This window comes from Ixodes scapularis, unplaced genomic scaffold, assembly GCF_016920785.2.
Source record: "Ixodes scapularis isolate PalLabHiFi unplaced genomic scaffold, ASM1692078v2 PGA_scaffold5__190_contigs__length_132052651, whole genome shotgun sequence".
Taxonomy (NCBI): domain Eukaryota; kingdom Metazoa; phylum Arthropoda; class Arachnida; order Ixodida; family Ixodidae; genus Ixodes; species Ixodes scapularis.
The window spans coordinates 31,370,666-31,386,447 of record NW_024609880.1 but is presented as its reverse complement, the minus strand read 5'-3'; the positions used below and the strand labels follow the sequence as shown (position 1 = coordinate 31,386,447).

The 15,782-nt window shown below is 46.1% G+C and overlaps 1 protein-coding gene across 1 annotated transcript in view; it reads right to left on the bottom strand.

The window, feature by feature from the left end:
* Window positions 1–4,250: 4,250 nt before the first annotated feature.
* LOC8033819 (run domain Beclin-1-interacting and cysteine-rich domain-containing protein) overlaps window positions 4,251–15,782 on the bottom strand; it is a 35,682-nt gene continuing 24,150 nt past the window's right edge. The window contains exons 13-15 of the mRNA XM_002406092.4: window positions 11,710–11,960; window positions 9,647–9,719; window positions 4,251–5,439 (exon numbers count right to left, since the gene is read on the bottom strand). Coding sequence (XP_002406136.3) covers window positions 5,400–5,439; window positions 9,647–9,719; window positions 11,710–11,960 — 364 coding nt within the window. The 3' untranslated portion in view covers window positions 4,251–5,399. The remainder of the gene's footprint in view (window positions 5,440–9,646; window positions 9,720–11,709; window positions 11,961–15,782) is intronic.

The following is a 15,782-nucleotide window of genomic DNA, read 5'->3' as shown; positions in this document are numbered from 1 at the left end:
TTTCGTGGTTTCATATTCCTGGGGCGCACCCACTCTCGCTCCACCCGCAAAGCCAGTTATCTGGTTTAGTTTAGCGTTGACTCGAGGCCGTACATCGGCACGCTAAGCAAAAAGAAAGCTTCGAAAGGAACGTGAATATCTTTCCACCGGTAAGTTTGTGGATTGTTGAAGTTCATGAAACTGCTCTGATGATATAACTATATTCGTGAAATTGAAGGCAGTTGGTAACCATGTGTGGGACCCCGAAGGTCTGCCTGCATGCTCATGCTCCGCCGCTTGCGGGGGCGGCAGCCAGAATGCATGGGAAAAGGGCGGACCTTTTCCTCTACAGGGTGATTCAAGGAGAGGCCAGGCTTTTTAAATTGACCACAAAATTTGGTTTCTTAACCTATCGTGCTACGACTTTGTGCAGCGTTACCCACAGATGGTGCGTTTTTGTTGTAAAATTTGCAAAGAGCGAACTTATCTGAGGAAAAAGTGAAGAAAGGAAAAGGGTTAGCTCCTATGGAAACGCAGCGAAGCCACTGGTCTTCACACAACACGGCGCCGTTTCGCACGGGAGACAGGAGATGGCGCAAGCGGTCGCAACGCCAACTGCCGCCAACGAACGAGCATATGACGCAGAGAGCCGGCGTCTTTAGCAGCTAGGCAAGGAACTGCAGTTCCTTGTTACCGCACCAGTTTTTGTTTTTGTGAATGTCACCGCCTGCGAAACGCGCCCCGCTTTTGAGTCTAAAAGATTGTCCGCCAAAGACGCTGGCTCTAGGCGCCGTATGCTCGTTCGTTGTGCCACCTCTTGTTTCCCGTGCGAAACGGCACCGCGTTTGAAGACCGGTGGCGTCGCTGCGTTTCCATAGGAGCTAAGCCTTTTTCTTTCTTTACTTTTTCCTCAGGCAAGTTTGCTCTTTGCAAATTTTAACAAAAAAATGCACTATCTGTGGCCAACGCTGCACAAAGTCGTAGCGTGAAACCTAATTTTGCGGTAGATTTAAATATCCTGGCCTCTCCTTGAATCACCCTGTAGAGTTAGTATGCATGATCTCTATGACTTCTGGTCGCTGCGTTCATAGGGACGATCTTGCCTCAAAATTGGGACAAAAATTAAGATATTGCGGTGTCTCCTCAGATTCGGAAGACGAGGAAATTAATCTTTCATCGGACAGCAAGAGCGATGCATCCGAGTTATTGGATTTTAGCTCAGATGACTCAGATTTCGATGAGGACATTATGTCGGCATTGGACTAACGTAAAAAATCCCCTTCCGACCCCGCCGCGTTTTGTGTTCACTTTGCGTGCAAGGTGATGTGAACTGCCTGCAATGCTGCTACGCTCGGCCTGAACGTCCATGTGCAAGGTGATGTGAACTGTCTGCAGTAATGCAGTGAAGCCGAACTTTAGTCCCCTTTTCTTTTGTAGCGTGTTCAAAGATCTCTCATAATAATTTTTTTTTGGCCTTTGTATTGCATAATAAATTTATGGGGCACAAAAAGAAAATCTTTATTTTCAAATAGTTTTTTTGCAAAATTTTCGCAGTAGGGAACGGGTTAAAGGAGCTGTGCAACGATTTATTGTTGAAAGAATTGGCATCTTCTACTTTTGACATTGTTCATCTTGTCAAAAAGGACAGAAAACGCACCTCGTTCCTTCAAAACGTTGCGATTCCGCCGTGTAATCACGAGGCAAAAGTTAGAATATTCCCCGACCTGCAGCCGCGAGGCAAGAGGAGGAAAGGCACATGGAGCAACAGAGCGGGCGTCTGCTCTAGAGGCAACATTGCGCATATCCTTTCTCAATCCTCTCCCTCAGGCACCGCCATTAAATTGCAAACGCTCTCCAGGTTTTGAGTTGCGGCCACCCTCACTAAAGCCTCCCTATTGGGGAGGAGCGACCGTAACACCCCAAGCAGTTAACTTTAGAACTACATGGATGGGGACAGCAAATACAATGACTCAGCGCTCGGCCCACATAACTGAATGCGGCGTCAGCGTTCGGCTGGAGTTTGTGTTCTCCGGTGAGGGAGAGGAGGGGCTCTTTTGTTTCCACTCCGGCCTGCATGAACAATGCAGCATGCATTGTTCATCCATCAACATCTAGAGCAGGGGTGCACAACATGCGGCCTGTGGGCAATTTCTGTGTGGCCCGTGTATGGGTTTAGGACAATTCGTCGAAAGCCCATTTGTCGATGAAGAATTCGTTGAATGGGGAAATTCCCACTAGGCGAATTCGTCGAACGGGAAACTTGTCGAAGCAGCCCGTCCGCAAAAATATTCGTCGAGAGAACTACAAAAAAGTTGGAGCGATGTGCCTAGGAGGAAATCTCGGCACGGTTTGCAGACTTACAAATGCAAATATGATTATCGACATTGAGAAAAAGAGCGACGATTTACAAACATTCCTCAGTGTAGCCTTTTTGTAAATTCGTGACTAAATGACGACGCTAAGAAATCATGTAGGTAAAAAAAAATAATTGCAAGTGAGCTTTTTCTAGTTCCGTACAAATTTTGTCTTTACGAAGTTGTAGAAAGAATAATTGCGAAAACAGGTTTTATTGTTCTCTTGCTATAGCCGTGCCTTCGAGGTTGTTAGCCGATGTAGCCTTGCAGACTTTTCTTTGGTGACAAATCCAGTACGCCGTGGTGGCTGTACCAACAGCAAGGTGGTGTTGGTTGTACGCGTATTACAAGTCTACATATAACCATCCAGGATCAGAAAATTAGCCCTTCACTCTGTCTTCCCAAATTTCATGACAGAGGCGAGTGAACGTCTTCATGCAGAGCCCGGCTTTTATGATTTTGAACGATCCGAAATTTCCCGATTCACTACCGGAGCCTTGTAAATTCTGAAAACTGTATTAGTAATCGTTTATTTTTGGCAAACAGGGTCCCATTGTTGACCCCCAACGTCCCCGGGTAACTCTAGACACCCTGTGCAACTCTTTGCGACCGTTCGACCTAGTTTGACTAACGGGCACTTTCGCCCAATTCTCCATTCTGCGAATTGGCCTACGGCAAGTTGCCCGATTCGACGAATTGTCCTTCTTGGAATTGTGCGTCGACCAATGGGCTTTCGATGAATTAGCTGGATTTGCCTGCGGACGTGACTCTGCGAGATGTGCTCAGGACGGCAACCAGTGCGATGATGCCAGATATTGATAACCTGTTCCCAATAAACATTTTTTTGGCCCGCGTCATTTTTAAGTTGTGCATGCCCTGATCTAGAGTATTCACAAAAAGTTGTTTATTTACGCAGCATAGTTATTTTTTTATAAATTTTTTTCGGTCCACCGATGTTGAAGAAAAGGTAGAGGTTCAAGCACCTTGAACGCGTTTTTCTCCGTTACAATTTTCTGCATAAATTTCACTTTAGGAAAACTATTGTTTGGTAAGGGGCCAAAGGAAAAGGATCTCTGTTTTTCTTAAGTGGAATTTGATGGGCAGTGCAGCTGTGGCATTGTTTTTTTACTTTGTGGATGTCTTTTATAAAATATGTTAAGATTCTGTCGACAAAATAAAAGGCAAGAAATTCATTTGATTTTTCAGCCGAGATGTTAGCGTAAAATAATTTACTTTGCGGAAACTTTGTTTCCACAGCTGCACTCTCTAGGCATTCTGCTGCATGTCTAGCGAAGAAAAATGTTGGTTATTACATTATTTTTCTACGATAGTTTTCCTAAACAATGTCAATGTATTCCTGAAAAAACCACTAATTTCTTTCAAAATCCATGTACACAGATGAAAATTTGCACTGCATTCTGCCTTGCAACGGCCAGTATATACTGTAAATTTCAATAGTATTAAGCTGAAGGTTAAAAAGCGGAGGCTTTTGGGTAGTGTCATCCCTTAGGAACTTCCCATTCTCACCGGACAATACCTTTAACAGTTTCACTAGTTGCGACGTGAGCATGCCATTTTGCCCTTAATCAGCTACGAAATTGCCATTACGTGCTCTCGATTGAATTGTATATTGTACCAAACGTGTTCTTTTAGTTGTATCTTTAATTTTGATTAAATTGTACAACATGTCAAACCAAGTTTTTTTTTTTTCCTTGAGCTGCAGTTTTGTGTTATTGTAGAAGGCCGGGATCCCATCGAGCTGTTTTACAGCAGTTCTTTCCAGTTTCCCCTTCATTCATTTGATAAGTTATTGTATTGCGTAGGGCGAAGAATGACGTCCCTGCAATGTGAAATTCTAGCATCTTGGAAGTGAGAAGTTCTTATTTTCACGAGCACAATGCCACCCACACAAAAATACACTGTTAGTGACACTCCCTTTATTCTCAGAACATCAACTTGTTTATTTGACACATTTGTCGCTCTAACCTTCAAAAGCGTTAAACAAAACTGATACAGTATTCAATTTGAAGCACGAAGCAAACATAGTGGCATCACGTGATCCGAGAGTTTTATCAATAATAAGAAACTGTAAAAGGCACTGAAGACAAGTTCCAATGCAATCATTGTCAGTCACAGGTTTTAGCAAACTTATGTGTGAATGTCATTTGAGCAAGCAATCAAAAGAAGCCAATTTTATGTTAAGACTTAAACATAATGTCAGAAGGCTGCAATGTGAGTAGGTGCGACACGCCGCTCTTTGCAGCAGCGTGCGCAGTCAACAATCCCATAAACAAGTGTGCAAGGAGGGAATTGCCATCACGCCCCCTGGTCCTCCACACCCGCGCTAGACCAGATGATGGAGGAAAGGGAACACGCCCATTTCAGACTTATATTTTACGTCAAAGCCAAGACTCTGTGCATATGTTTCGTCAGTCAGGAGACACTTTAGTGTGCCACCTGTGACAATGCAAATTTTGAGATAGACCAAACTTTCAAAATCATTGTAGTCATTATGGCCCACTGAGTATGCATATATTCTTCTATTTTCGTTTTTATCGAGCACATTATTTTAGAAATTCGAACAATAAAACCACACAACGATTGTAGGGCACGGCACAACATAGGGTATATCCAAAAATTTGGATTGTCCCAAACAAAAAAATACCATTTTTTTTAAAATAACGAGCCATTAATATTTGTTTTTGTCTCAACACTACTTATGACAGAAGCGGCAGACAACGGGCCAATTATTCCCGCGACCTCTCGATCCGACCGCGCGTACAACCATGTTAGTTTCTATACACCTTCGTTCCAACCCTAAAACTATCTGCGAGCGCTGCGTAAAAATATGACTCCGATATACAACACCACGCAAGAAGGGCCAGGTCACACTGAACAGGTGTGACCTGGCAGAAATGTGACTGGTCAGTTCAATCTCAATGACTAGGCCCAAGCCTGACCACTGGGGGCGTTCGGTTTTAAAAAAGATGGATGACGTGCAAGCATGTGGCAGTCTTGCAACGGTTGAGCAGCAGGTACCACCGAAGAGCGATGGCGGCAGCAAGGTCAGGTTGCGGGTTCGTACAACTGCAGCAAACTCTTCCTCCTGAAATAACGGCAGCGGCATTCCACTTTAGACTCGTAGGTTTCTCCACACCAAGGAGCGTCGACGCTTGGCATCCACGCCGGTGACCAAGGTGTCATCCCTGGCACCGTTCGCCTTTTTTTCTTTTTTTTCCTTTTAAGATTGTTTTGCAGTCCCATATTGACTGAGCTACACATTTTGTGTTTACACGGCTTCCGAAGTTGGTTGGCCCTGTGAAGCTACCGCTTTAAAAATAAACCCACTAAAAACACCCCTTAATTCAAAGTCAAATAAAGGCAGAAAACATGAAACCCTAGTGATAAGCATTTCACATAAAGTACTGAAGTAAAAAAATAAAGAAAAAAGCCCTGCCACACGTGACAGCCAGAATCATTTGTTTGAGGTCGTGACTTGCTACTCAACTTCGGCAAGAAAAATGTTGCTAAAAGCTGCAGTACTGGAACCAGGACGAAAACCAATTACGGTACTGGAACATTTAAAGGACTACAACAAAGGGTGAGTTGTAGTCAATTACAGACCAGAAACAATAATCTGTAGCATCTTTTAGATTTCCAGCATAAGAGTGGAACCTCAAACCAAACGGCTTGAACTCAGGGCACCATCGAAGAGAACACAACGACGCCAGAGGCAGAGCAGCCAAATCAAAACTTTGGCTTTGGCTAGTCGGTCCATATGCGGAGATGGAAGCGGCATTTGAGCTTTTTCGTTAAGGGTTTTGTAGCAGGCCAATAACTGGTTTGGAGCAGCCACTGATGCTTTTGAAGCAGATGCCACCAACATCTGTCGGCACATCACTTGAAGATGAAAAAGCGATTGCATCGCAAAACGAGTTCATATTTGATGATTATTGAGGGTTCCTCTTGATACTAAAGCATATTACTTATAACTTTTTTTGTAAAAAGAATAGATTACAAAAGGTACACGGAGCCTTCTTTTGAGAAATAAGGCTCTGGTCAGAGTCGCATCCATTTACAATGGGTACAAAAATAATGGTTGAAAAATTAATCATAGTGTGACACTCCAGTTGGGATAAAGACTCCTCCCCCTTACTTTTACATCTGGTAGTTTATTTAGCCTGTAAACAATTTCTGTAAAACGCCAGAAAAACCAGCATGTCAGCTAACACATCTATCAATAAAAATATGACCTGCAAGTTTTATGAACTTATAAAACTTAAGGCTCTTATATTATACTCTGTAAAAACAACCACCCACAGATATTGTGAAAACCTACACTTCTGCTTTAAAAGTGACACTGCTCTTTAGCGGCGTTGAAACTAGGGTGAAGTCAAAGTTTGGTGCTCTTTTGATCGACAGCTGCACGGAAACAACCTTGACTACCGTATTTATTCAAAAACAGACCCGCATTTCGTTTTTCTTTCTCGACGCAGCTTTTTAAAATGAGGGATCAATCGAGACAAAAAAGAAAAAAGGCTCGAGGCACACCTAAGCATTTCTTATGAGTTATGAATGCGAAAGCACGAACGCCGCTCTTCGCTCCCTTCTTTCGTCTGCTGTGCACGGCGCGCTGACCTTGGGCGTGGAACGGTGGAGCCGCTGCCTCGGGTGAGCGATCATTCAAACTGATAAGCAGTGGCCAATGGGAGCCTCGTCGACGCGCGCCAGCCAATGGGATTGAAGCCGAAAAAAAATGACCGCATCTCCACGTGGTGAATGATGTTGATTGGGGCGAAGCTCAAGTGGTGCTGGTGATACGGATTTTGTTCATAGGCAGCGGTGATGGTGCTGATATTTTTTTTATTGCTCATAGGTAGTGCTGAGTTCCGGGTTGAGTTTCGACTTCATTATTACTGCTTTATGGTCGGCGAAACGCAGAGCCAATGGTTCTTCTAACGGATCAGCTTGGATCCGCTAGAAGCCGTGGGAATGCATCTCCACCGCTTAAGTCAACAGTCCATGTCAGAAAGAGAATCTGTGCTACGAAATGTGGTCATATACGCAATTGAGCACTTGACCGCAGTGCCCTCTCGTCTATAAACGTTGAGCCAATGCCTGCAAAGTTTAACGCGATTATATACGCATTTGACCGCAGTGCCCTCTCCTGTATAGACGTTGAGCAGCTACATGCAATGTTTCATCCATGACATCCCCAGCTCTTGAGTTACTACCACATCTCAGAGCCCCCCCCCTACTCGTCCCGCAGTCGTGGCCAATGGTTAAGGCGATGGACTAGAAATCCATTGGAGTCTCCTCGCACAGGTTCGAATCCTGTCGACTGCGCAAACATTTTTTCTTTTTTCAAGAAGACAGATGGGATGGCAATCGATGTGAGCACGGACGCCGGACAGACAAGGCTAGACCCTAAGGAGCTTCGCCCCTAAAATCATCAGCTTTACTTCGCTCCTTTGGGACCGGGGAAACTAGGTGCCATGTCTAGGCTTTTCGCGTGGTTTCATAGCTGGGAGCTGGCTACATTTGGAGAAAGGATTTAAGGTGCCGTTTTCGCGCTTCAAACTGATGACGTCGGCTCGCTTTATGAGACAGTTAATGCTTTCGCATAAAAAGAAGGTAGACCTGTAATTCTACTGAGCATAATTTCCAAGCCTAACGCGCCAACCCAGGCCCTCACCCATGTCAGCCGCTGCTCCTAGCACTCTGGTGCAAAGCACTGAAGCTCAACGCGCAAGCGCTGGTAAGAGGCAGTGAGAGGTGGTACAAAGGCATGCAGCAGGCGTGATAATCAAGTGTTCTCATCAGCAGTACAAGACCCTGGATTTGTCTCATCACAGTAGTCACCATCCAACTATTATGGAGTGTTTTCTTGCGACTTTTAGCTCCTGACATCGTCGACATTGTCTGGAAACTTAGACAATGTTGGCAACCCACCCACCAGTGCAGCAACCGGCCGGTGCGTTCGACGAGACATCTCTTTGGTCTGCTTCATCTTAATTTAAAATGCAGCCAGTGCTAAAAGCAATGGAACCAAAAAGACAGCAATAAAGCTTGACATCATGGCATTCGTCCGTCTTTCTGGACGTGTTTTTTTGTGGACTAAATCAAGTGCTGTGAATGTCATGTGACTTCTGCTTGTAGTATGCGTGTTCGTGGCTGTACGTGTTCGAGCCTTTGTCTGTGCTCCGACCTAAATGAAACAGGCTATACAGTGACTGAAGGCGCTGTGAAATACATATTCGAACCAGTTTTTTTGCCTCCTACTTCTCTGCATATTAAAAAAAGCATGACACCCGAAAAGTCCCTTTTTCTTTTTTTTTGTCTGAAACGATGCAAATTGTAGTCATAAACACGAAAAAAAATACCACACACACAAAAAAAGAAATTTCCCCACGGGTGTGCACATCTTTTTATCTGGTGTGTTTTCTCTCTTCTCACCTCATCGCTTCTTTTTATTTCCGACATAATTGAATATGAAATTTAGAAGCTTTGTAAGCGACATTTCTGTCATATTTATTAACGGCATTCGTAAGAAATGTTTTTTAACGTAATTGCAAATGCACTACCGCCCTTCTTTTTGTAATACCGAAAATCAGAGTCCAGAGTTACGTTGCCTCCTGGCTTTTATCCCTCGGAAAACGTGGCGGTGTGGCGCCGCTCAGCACATGTAGCACTGAGGATGATAGGTGAGTCGAGGAATCGTACGAAGGTTTCTTTTTTAGGTGCCCAACGACCTCTGACTTCGAAAAAGAAATCATCAAACGGTCAAAACAACTGAGTTTGGCATCTGTGTACCTAGTTTCGGTTGTGACTCTGCCGGGGCAGCCTTTCACCAGACGGATAAAGCACTAAATGTTTCGATTCCACAAATCATTTTCAATCGTTTCGGATAATACAAGAAAACATGATTTTGACTTCTCAGTTAAGGTCGATCAATAATAAAATGTTTTTATTTTTTGCTTCACTTAAGCCTATCTTGGAGCAAATGTGGTGCAATTCTTAGCAAAAATGGCACTTCAGTGCAAGATGTAGCAGATTTTTGTTCATTGCACAATTTGGTGCAAATGGCACAGCACTTCCATCACTGATGATGATAAAATGTTAAAAAGCGCAAACGCGGCGAGCCCTAAGGGCCTGTCCATGTCGTTCGGATTTTCTGTTCATCCTCGTCTCTTTAGTGCTTTTTAACCTTTTACCAACCAGATCAATTCTCCGCAGTTTCTTAGCTATTAATTCACGTCTGAACCAATCCAACGTTGACAGCCTCGTGAGGCACAACGACCCAAGCAGCTTACCTGTCCTCCAGGCGGCGGCATTTGTCACAGGCACCTGGCACAAAGCAGGCACGGTGGAAACATGCTTTGCAGCCTGCCAAAGAAAAAGAAGTGATGAGTTTAGACAGCATGAAGTCGGTTCGCTTTTGAGGTATAGCAACACTAGTTTACGCTGTAGATGAAAAACTTAGTCAGTGCAGTACCACTGCTATAGCCTGGGGTCTTTAACATGCGCCATGCAGTAGTTATAGATGACCGCACGCCAGTTCAATGCTCATCCAAATTGAAACGGGCAGGGGTGGGTTTTGAACCCAGGGTTTCTAGGTTCTGCGGAGCAAGCTTTTACTCCACGTGCTCCGAGCTGCGGTGCACTAACACGCTCGGCCACCAATCCCCAATCTACATCTACCACATCAAGATGCTCGTCACTTTGATTGCTCATCGAAGCTTTGACACCAGAAGAAATGCACGAGGATACTTTTCAGACTAATGTCAGAGGGATCAACCAGTAGGTTGCAGCTCCTCAGTGAACTGCACAGGAGGTCATATCAAAGTGGACTTGGTAGGCCTGCTTTCTAAGATTGAGCAACCCATAGGTGACCCAGTGACGGCCCACAAATGAGTCTGGCAGGAACAGGTGAAACTCCCAAACACAAAACCCATGTGCACAGCCCTCAAACTAGACCCACTAGTGAAAACGTCTAGGTGCAACCTACAGTTAGACTCTAATGCCAGTCCTGCAGTCATAGTGCACACAAGAACTTTACAGACACGACACAAAGATGACACTCAGAGTTGCAAGCAACAGGCGCAACCTAGAGCCACTAAATATCCCCAGAACAGCACCTTCCATTGCATCCAAATAGACTAGAGAATCGAGTCAATTGTAGTTTCTGATTGGCTGAAACCAACCATATTGAGGCTGGGAGAAATAAAAGTAAAAAACTGAACTACTACTATATAATATGTTTACATGATGGGGGCTCTTGACACCTGATGAATTACAAACAGTTTGAAGGTCATGCACATGTTGGTCTTCCCTAGGGCTTTTCACCGCATGCTTACGAATCTGGGAAAAGCCTTTAAAGTGACCGCACAAACCCGCTTGGCAACATATTGCACTACAAATAACCACAGAGAGGCTTGAAAGTGGTGGAAGCACCGCATGAAAATTTCAAGAAACAAATTTAATTAAATAAAAGCAAAAAAAACTTTTTTTTATGGCACTTGTCTTCTACCCACATACCCCTGCCTGAAGCAACCGATAAATGGCAGCAGCGGCCCCGGTGTCGGCTCACGCCATTGCCAAACGTCTGCCCGCAACAGTCACTGACAAGGTAAAACGGCAGGGAGGAGGTTCAGTTGTCCTGCCTCCAGTGTGAGCTTCTTACCTTCGATACGCTCCAGCGTCTCGTGCTCCTCGAACGCGTGCGGTCAAAGTATGGCAGAAGGCGTGGAGCACATGATGGAGGCCGGAGGTGCCGAAGATACCCCTTGCCGCTCTTACTCATTATATCGGACAGCAGCTTACGCCACCTAGCTCAGAAACGTTTCTGCCCCTCCCTTTAAAATCTTGCTTGGAACTTTCATTCTCATTCGTCCGTATAACTCATTAATTTTGTGCGCAATTCCACACTTCCCTAGATCCGTTCCACCAGTCTTCTAACCTCCTTCTTGTGATTGTAGGGCCCTTATCATCTGTTCTTCCATTCTCATCTGCAAATCACCGTGCTTCGGCCAAATCTGCTGCCCCCTCGAGGGGGACGGGAGTGAGCCCCGCGCATTTCAATGCTACCACATGTTGTATAGTCTAATTTCCCTTTGGTATACTGCACACCGCATATTCACTTCCTCTTACCTTACCCTACATGTCTTCACTGGCAAGGTGAGAAGAGCATGGAGTCTTGTTTTGAACACACCACCTCCATCACGTGCTCGCTGACTCCTCACAAGCATTGGGAAAGCAGGAAAATCATGCTAGAAGTGGGACAATTGAAGTTCCTCCCTGCTGTTTTCTCTCCATCTGTGACTACAGTACTTTGTACCCCCATTCTAGCCTTGTATAGGAAAGAGCTCGAGTTCACCTTGGCACTGTGTGGTGGTGGCCAGCTGAAAGGGGAACAGCAGGTCCTTGGGCTCCCTGCAGCGCTCGCAGATGAAGGCCTTGGCTGTGCACAGCGGGCAGGACAAGCAGTGCTCCTCGCAGTCCTGCCGCAGAGAGCGCAGCCGCCCCACCAGGGGGCCTCCCATGCGCACCTGCCATAGCTCCTCCAGCGAGTACACATGAGGCTCGGACAGCAGGTGGGGGGGTAGCTGCTGCAGCTGCTGCTGGAGGCTGCAGAGAGACAGATTAATTGACGAGATAGAAGCAATATGAAACCAAAGTGCTACATGCACTTTGAGTAACCATCATTCCAGACAGCAATGGACCCACAACAACTGTAGCTGCCCGCTGAAGGCTGAGCAATACAAACAACTCGCAAGATAGAAGCAATACGAAACCGGAGTGCTACGCGCGGCTTAAGTAACCATAATCACAGATGGCAGACGATCTGGCAAGCAGTTGCTACCACAGACTGAGGAACAGAGACAGACCATACAATGGACAACTCCGCCGGCACGCGCACGCGGCCCGCAACAGGTTTGGAGTCTCGCCAAGGTCGTCGGTCGCCCAGAGCGTTTTTTTGCTTTCGCTTTGAGATGACAAATAGCGCCAGGCTCGCATTTTTTTTTTTTTCTTTCATTGCTGAGGCGGTGGAGCATCGACCGCAGCAGGCCGGGGAGCTTCATTCGAGCGTGCGTTTTGAGCGGAGCCGTTTCTGCTGTTACTGAGCTCGAGGGCACGTGCTTGTTTTGTTTTCATGCTCGTTTGCGGTGGTGAAGTGAGATGTCTTGCAAGCGCAAAGCACTGTCTTTTAAAGAGAAACTGGACATTCTCCGGAAGGTGGGTGAGGACCCCAAGAAGAAGCAGACCGAGTTGGCGAAAGAGCTAGGCCTCGTGACATCAACGTTAAGCACGATCGTTGGACAGCGCGAACTCATCATGAAGAACGCCCTTCAATGTTAACGCGAAGCAAGCCAAGACGGCTCAACACATTAAGCTTAAAGAAACTTTGCTTACATGGTTTAAGGAAGTAACAGCTGCTGGTGTAAATGTCGACGGCAAAGTTATGCGCGAGAAAGCCGACGAGATAGCACTGGCCTTGCAAATTGATGGATTCCAGGCTTCAGGTGGGTGGCTGCACCGTTTCAAGACGAGACATGGCCTCGTATACAAAAGCGTCTGTGGAGAATCGAAAAAAGCTGACGAGACAGTTATGAACGACTGGCTTGTCAAGACACTGCCGTCTCTCATCGCAGGCTTTGAGCCTCGCAATGCTTTTAATGCAGACGAGGCAGGTCTGTTTTTCAACCTGCAACCAGAGGAAAGCCTGTGCCTAAAAGGTGAACCATGCCATGGGGGCAAAAAAAGTAAGCAAAGAATTACTGTTCTATTTTGCTGCAACGCCGACGGATCTGAAAAACTTAAACTGACGGTAGTCGGAAAGTTTCAAAAACCCCGGTGCTTCAAGCACGAGAACCATCTGCCGTGCGTGTATCGCGTAAACAATAAGTCCTGGATGACGGCAGGGCTCTTTGAAGAGTTTTTGTCGCTACTGGACAGAAGGATGGCCCTCCGAAATAGGAACATTATCCTCTTTCTGGATCAGTGCGCCGCCCACCCCAAGCAAGTACCACTCCAGAACGTGAAGCTGGTATTTTTGCCTGCGAACACGACCATGCACCTACAACCGCTTGATGCTGGACTGATTCAGAACGCCAAGCATCATTTCAAAGGTCTTCTTGTGCGTCGCCTTCTCGCGAAAATTGACCGGAAGGATGACGACTTGCGGATAAGCCTGCTGGACGCTATCCACTTCCTCGCCATGGCATGGGACCGAGTCACACTGACAACAATAGCAAACTGCTTTGCCAAGTGCAGCTTTTTTAAGAGTCCCCCAGAGGTGTCCCCTGAGCCAGAAAATCCGGAAATTGAGGATTGGGACCGCCTTGATGCCGGGTGCACCGCTGATGATTTTTGCTCAGCGGACAACAACCTAGCCACTTGTGGTGCGTGCACGGTGGAGGACATTGTTGGTGAGACCACATGCGAGGCTGCAGATTCTAGTGATGACGGCAACGGCGAAAACGAGGGTGACGACGAGCGACTACCACCACCGGCAGCTGAAACGCTGCATGCACTCGACATTCTCAGGCGCGCTATGGGCGCACAAGAAATCGGCGAGGACACGTGCACGCGTTTTTATGCGTTCGAGCGAAGTTTGTTGGCAGACCTCGCGAAGAAGAAATCGCAAAAAGACATTCGAGATTTCTTTGGTAAAAAATAAATAGAGCTTTTCTGTGTGCCTAGGTAAGTTTTTCAGTGTGATTTTTTTGTTAATTTAGCTAGTTTCGGATGTTTGGGTAATACAAATTTCGGCTAATACGAATATTTTTGGTGACCCCGCGAGATTCGTATCATCGAGATTCTACTGTATAGGCACATCCGATTTTCCTTCACTATTTTCGATCAGCGTGAAAGTACTACACGGACGACAGTGCGTGTCACGTGGGTGCATGAGGAACACACGAGTAAGGGTGCAGCTCCATCTATAAATACACTGTCCAGAAGCATGTCGGAAGTGTTGGATGAGCGAGAAGTGTTTAGGCAAGAAGAGAATGAGAGGGAGGAAATAAGAGAGGGGAGGGCAATCTCCCTCCCCTTCTTTCGAATTGTTTACTAGGCTTCGGTTCACGCTTAGTGTATGATGCTGTCAAAGCTACAGGCACAAGCACGTGGCTTCCTATCCAGCATCTCATTTGCACGAGTCCGTGCACATCAAATGGTAAATCGATACGCAAGCTAGCACCAGCACCTTTTGGTAGTGTCGTACGCTACGTATGAAATGCACTATACAAATGTCTCAAACATGTTTGACTATTTTGATGCCACCAATGCTGCCACACACACCTGCTGCCCACTCTATGGTCTCATAGACATTCTCTCTTTCTGATGCGAAAACACCACTGTTAAAGCGTCGGTGCATCGGTGTTATCGAGACGCTCGCGCAGTGGCCATGCACTCATGAAAGGAATGCATGAGAGGCTAGTTCTCTTCTGGGTTCCATGCAGTGTAGACTCGCACTTGATACATGGTGTCGAAACCCAATCGATGCTAGAACCAAACTAAGTCTAACGTGGAATACAAAGCTGCTCAAGCCTCCGGAGGGGCTATTACTGTTGGGTAACATGGCAGACAACCGGTCGAAATTCATACAATGTACAGTGTAGACCGCATATAACGTATGTCTCGGGAGTCGCGAAAATCCGCACTATAAGCGGTACCGCACTATAACCAAAACATAAATTTTTCAGGCCAAAATACATGCCATGAGACAACTTACCTTTGTAAAAGAATTTATTTTATGTTAGATGAAAAAATAAGCTTAGTTTGAGGAAAGTCTTTATTTCAATAGACTAGCACAGTTATGTCTCAAGTGTGTCACACATTTTAAAAGAAATTAGCGGCTTTTGCCTGGCGCAGCCTTTTAACGGCGTCGCGGGTTGCGGACGGACGTTGCGAGCGTTCAGGATTGCTAACCCTAATCACTTTTCTCCAAGATAAAAACGCGTGAAAATTCGCATCCTTCATACGTACGCGCCAGTAATACCTCGAACTTGAGCACACGCATGAAATGCGCCAAATAAGAATTCCGGGTGATGTTCGAGGACACAAATGCTTAGAAATCACCACTGTAGTCGAAGTAAACAAACACGACGACACGGGCGTTTCTGCCGTCTTGAGAGCGCCGCCACGACATCGCCGCAAGAGTAGGTGGATCTTCCCTTCTAGTACGTGCTGGGTTATCATAGCGACACACAACGAAAATTCAGAGTCAAGGATAGCGCTTTTACGCGGAACGATGAGATGCACGCCGTCTACGACGACGATCACAACCGACGCCATGTTTGCGGAATAGAAGCAGCCGGCCGGCCGGCCCGCGACTGGAGGAGAAGAGACGCGCGCGAACACTTCTCCTCGACCTGCGATTGGTCTGTCGTTGCGGTTGTTTGTTTCTTTGTTTCCAACGCAGCGGAGGGACGCACGCACGTGAAC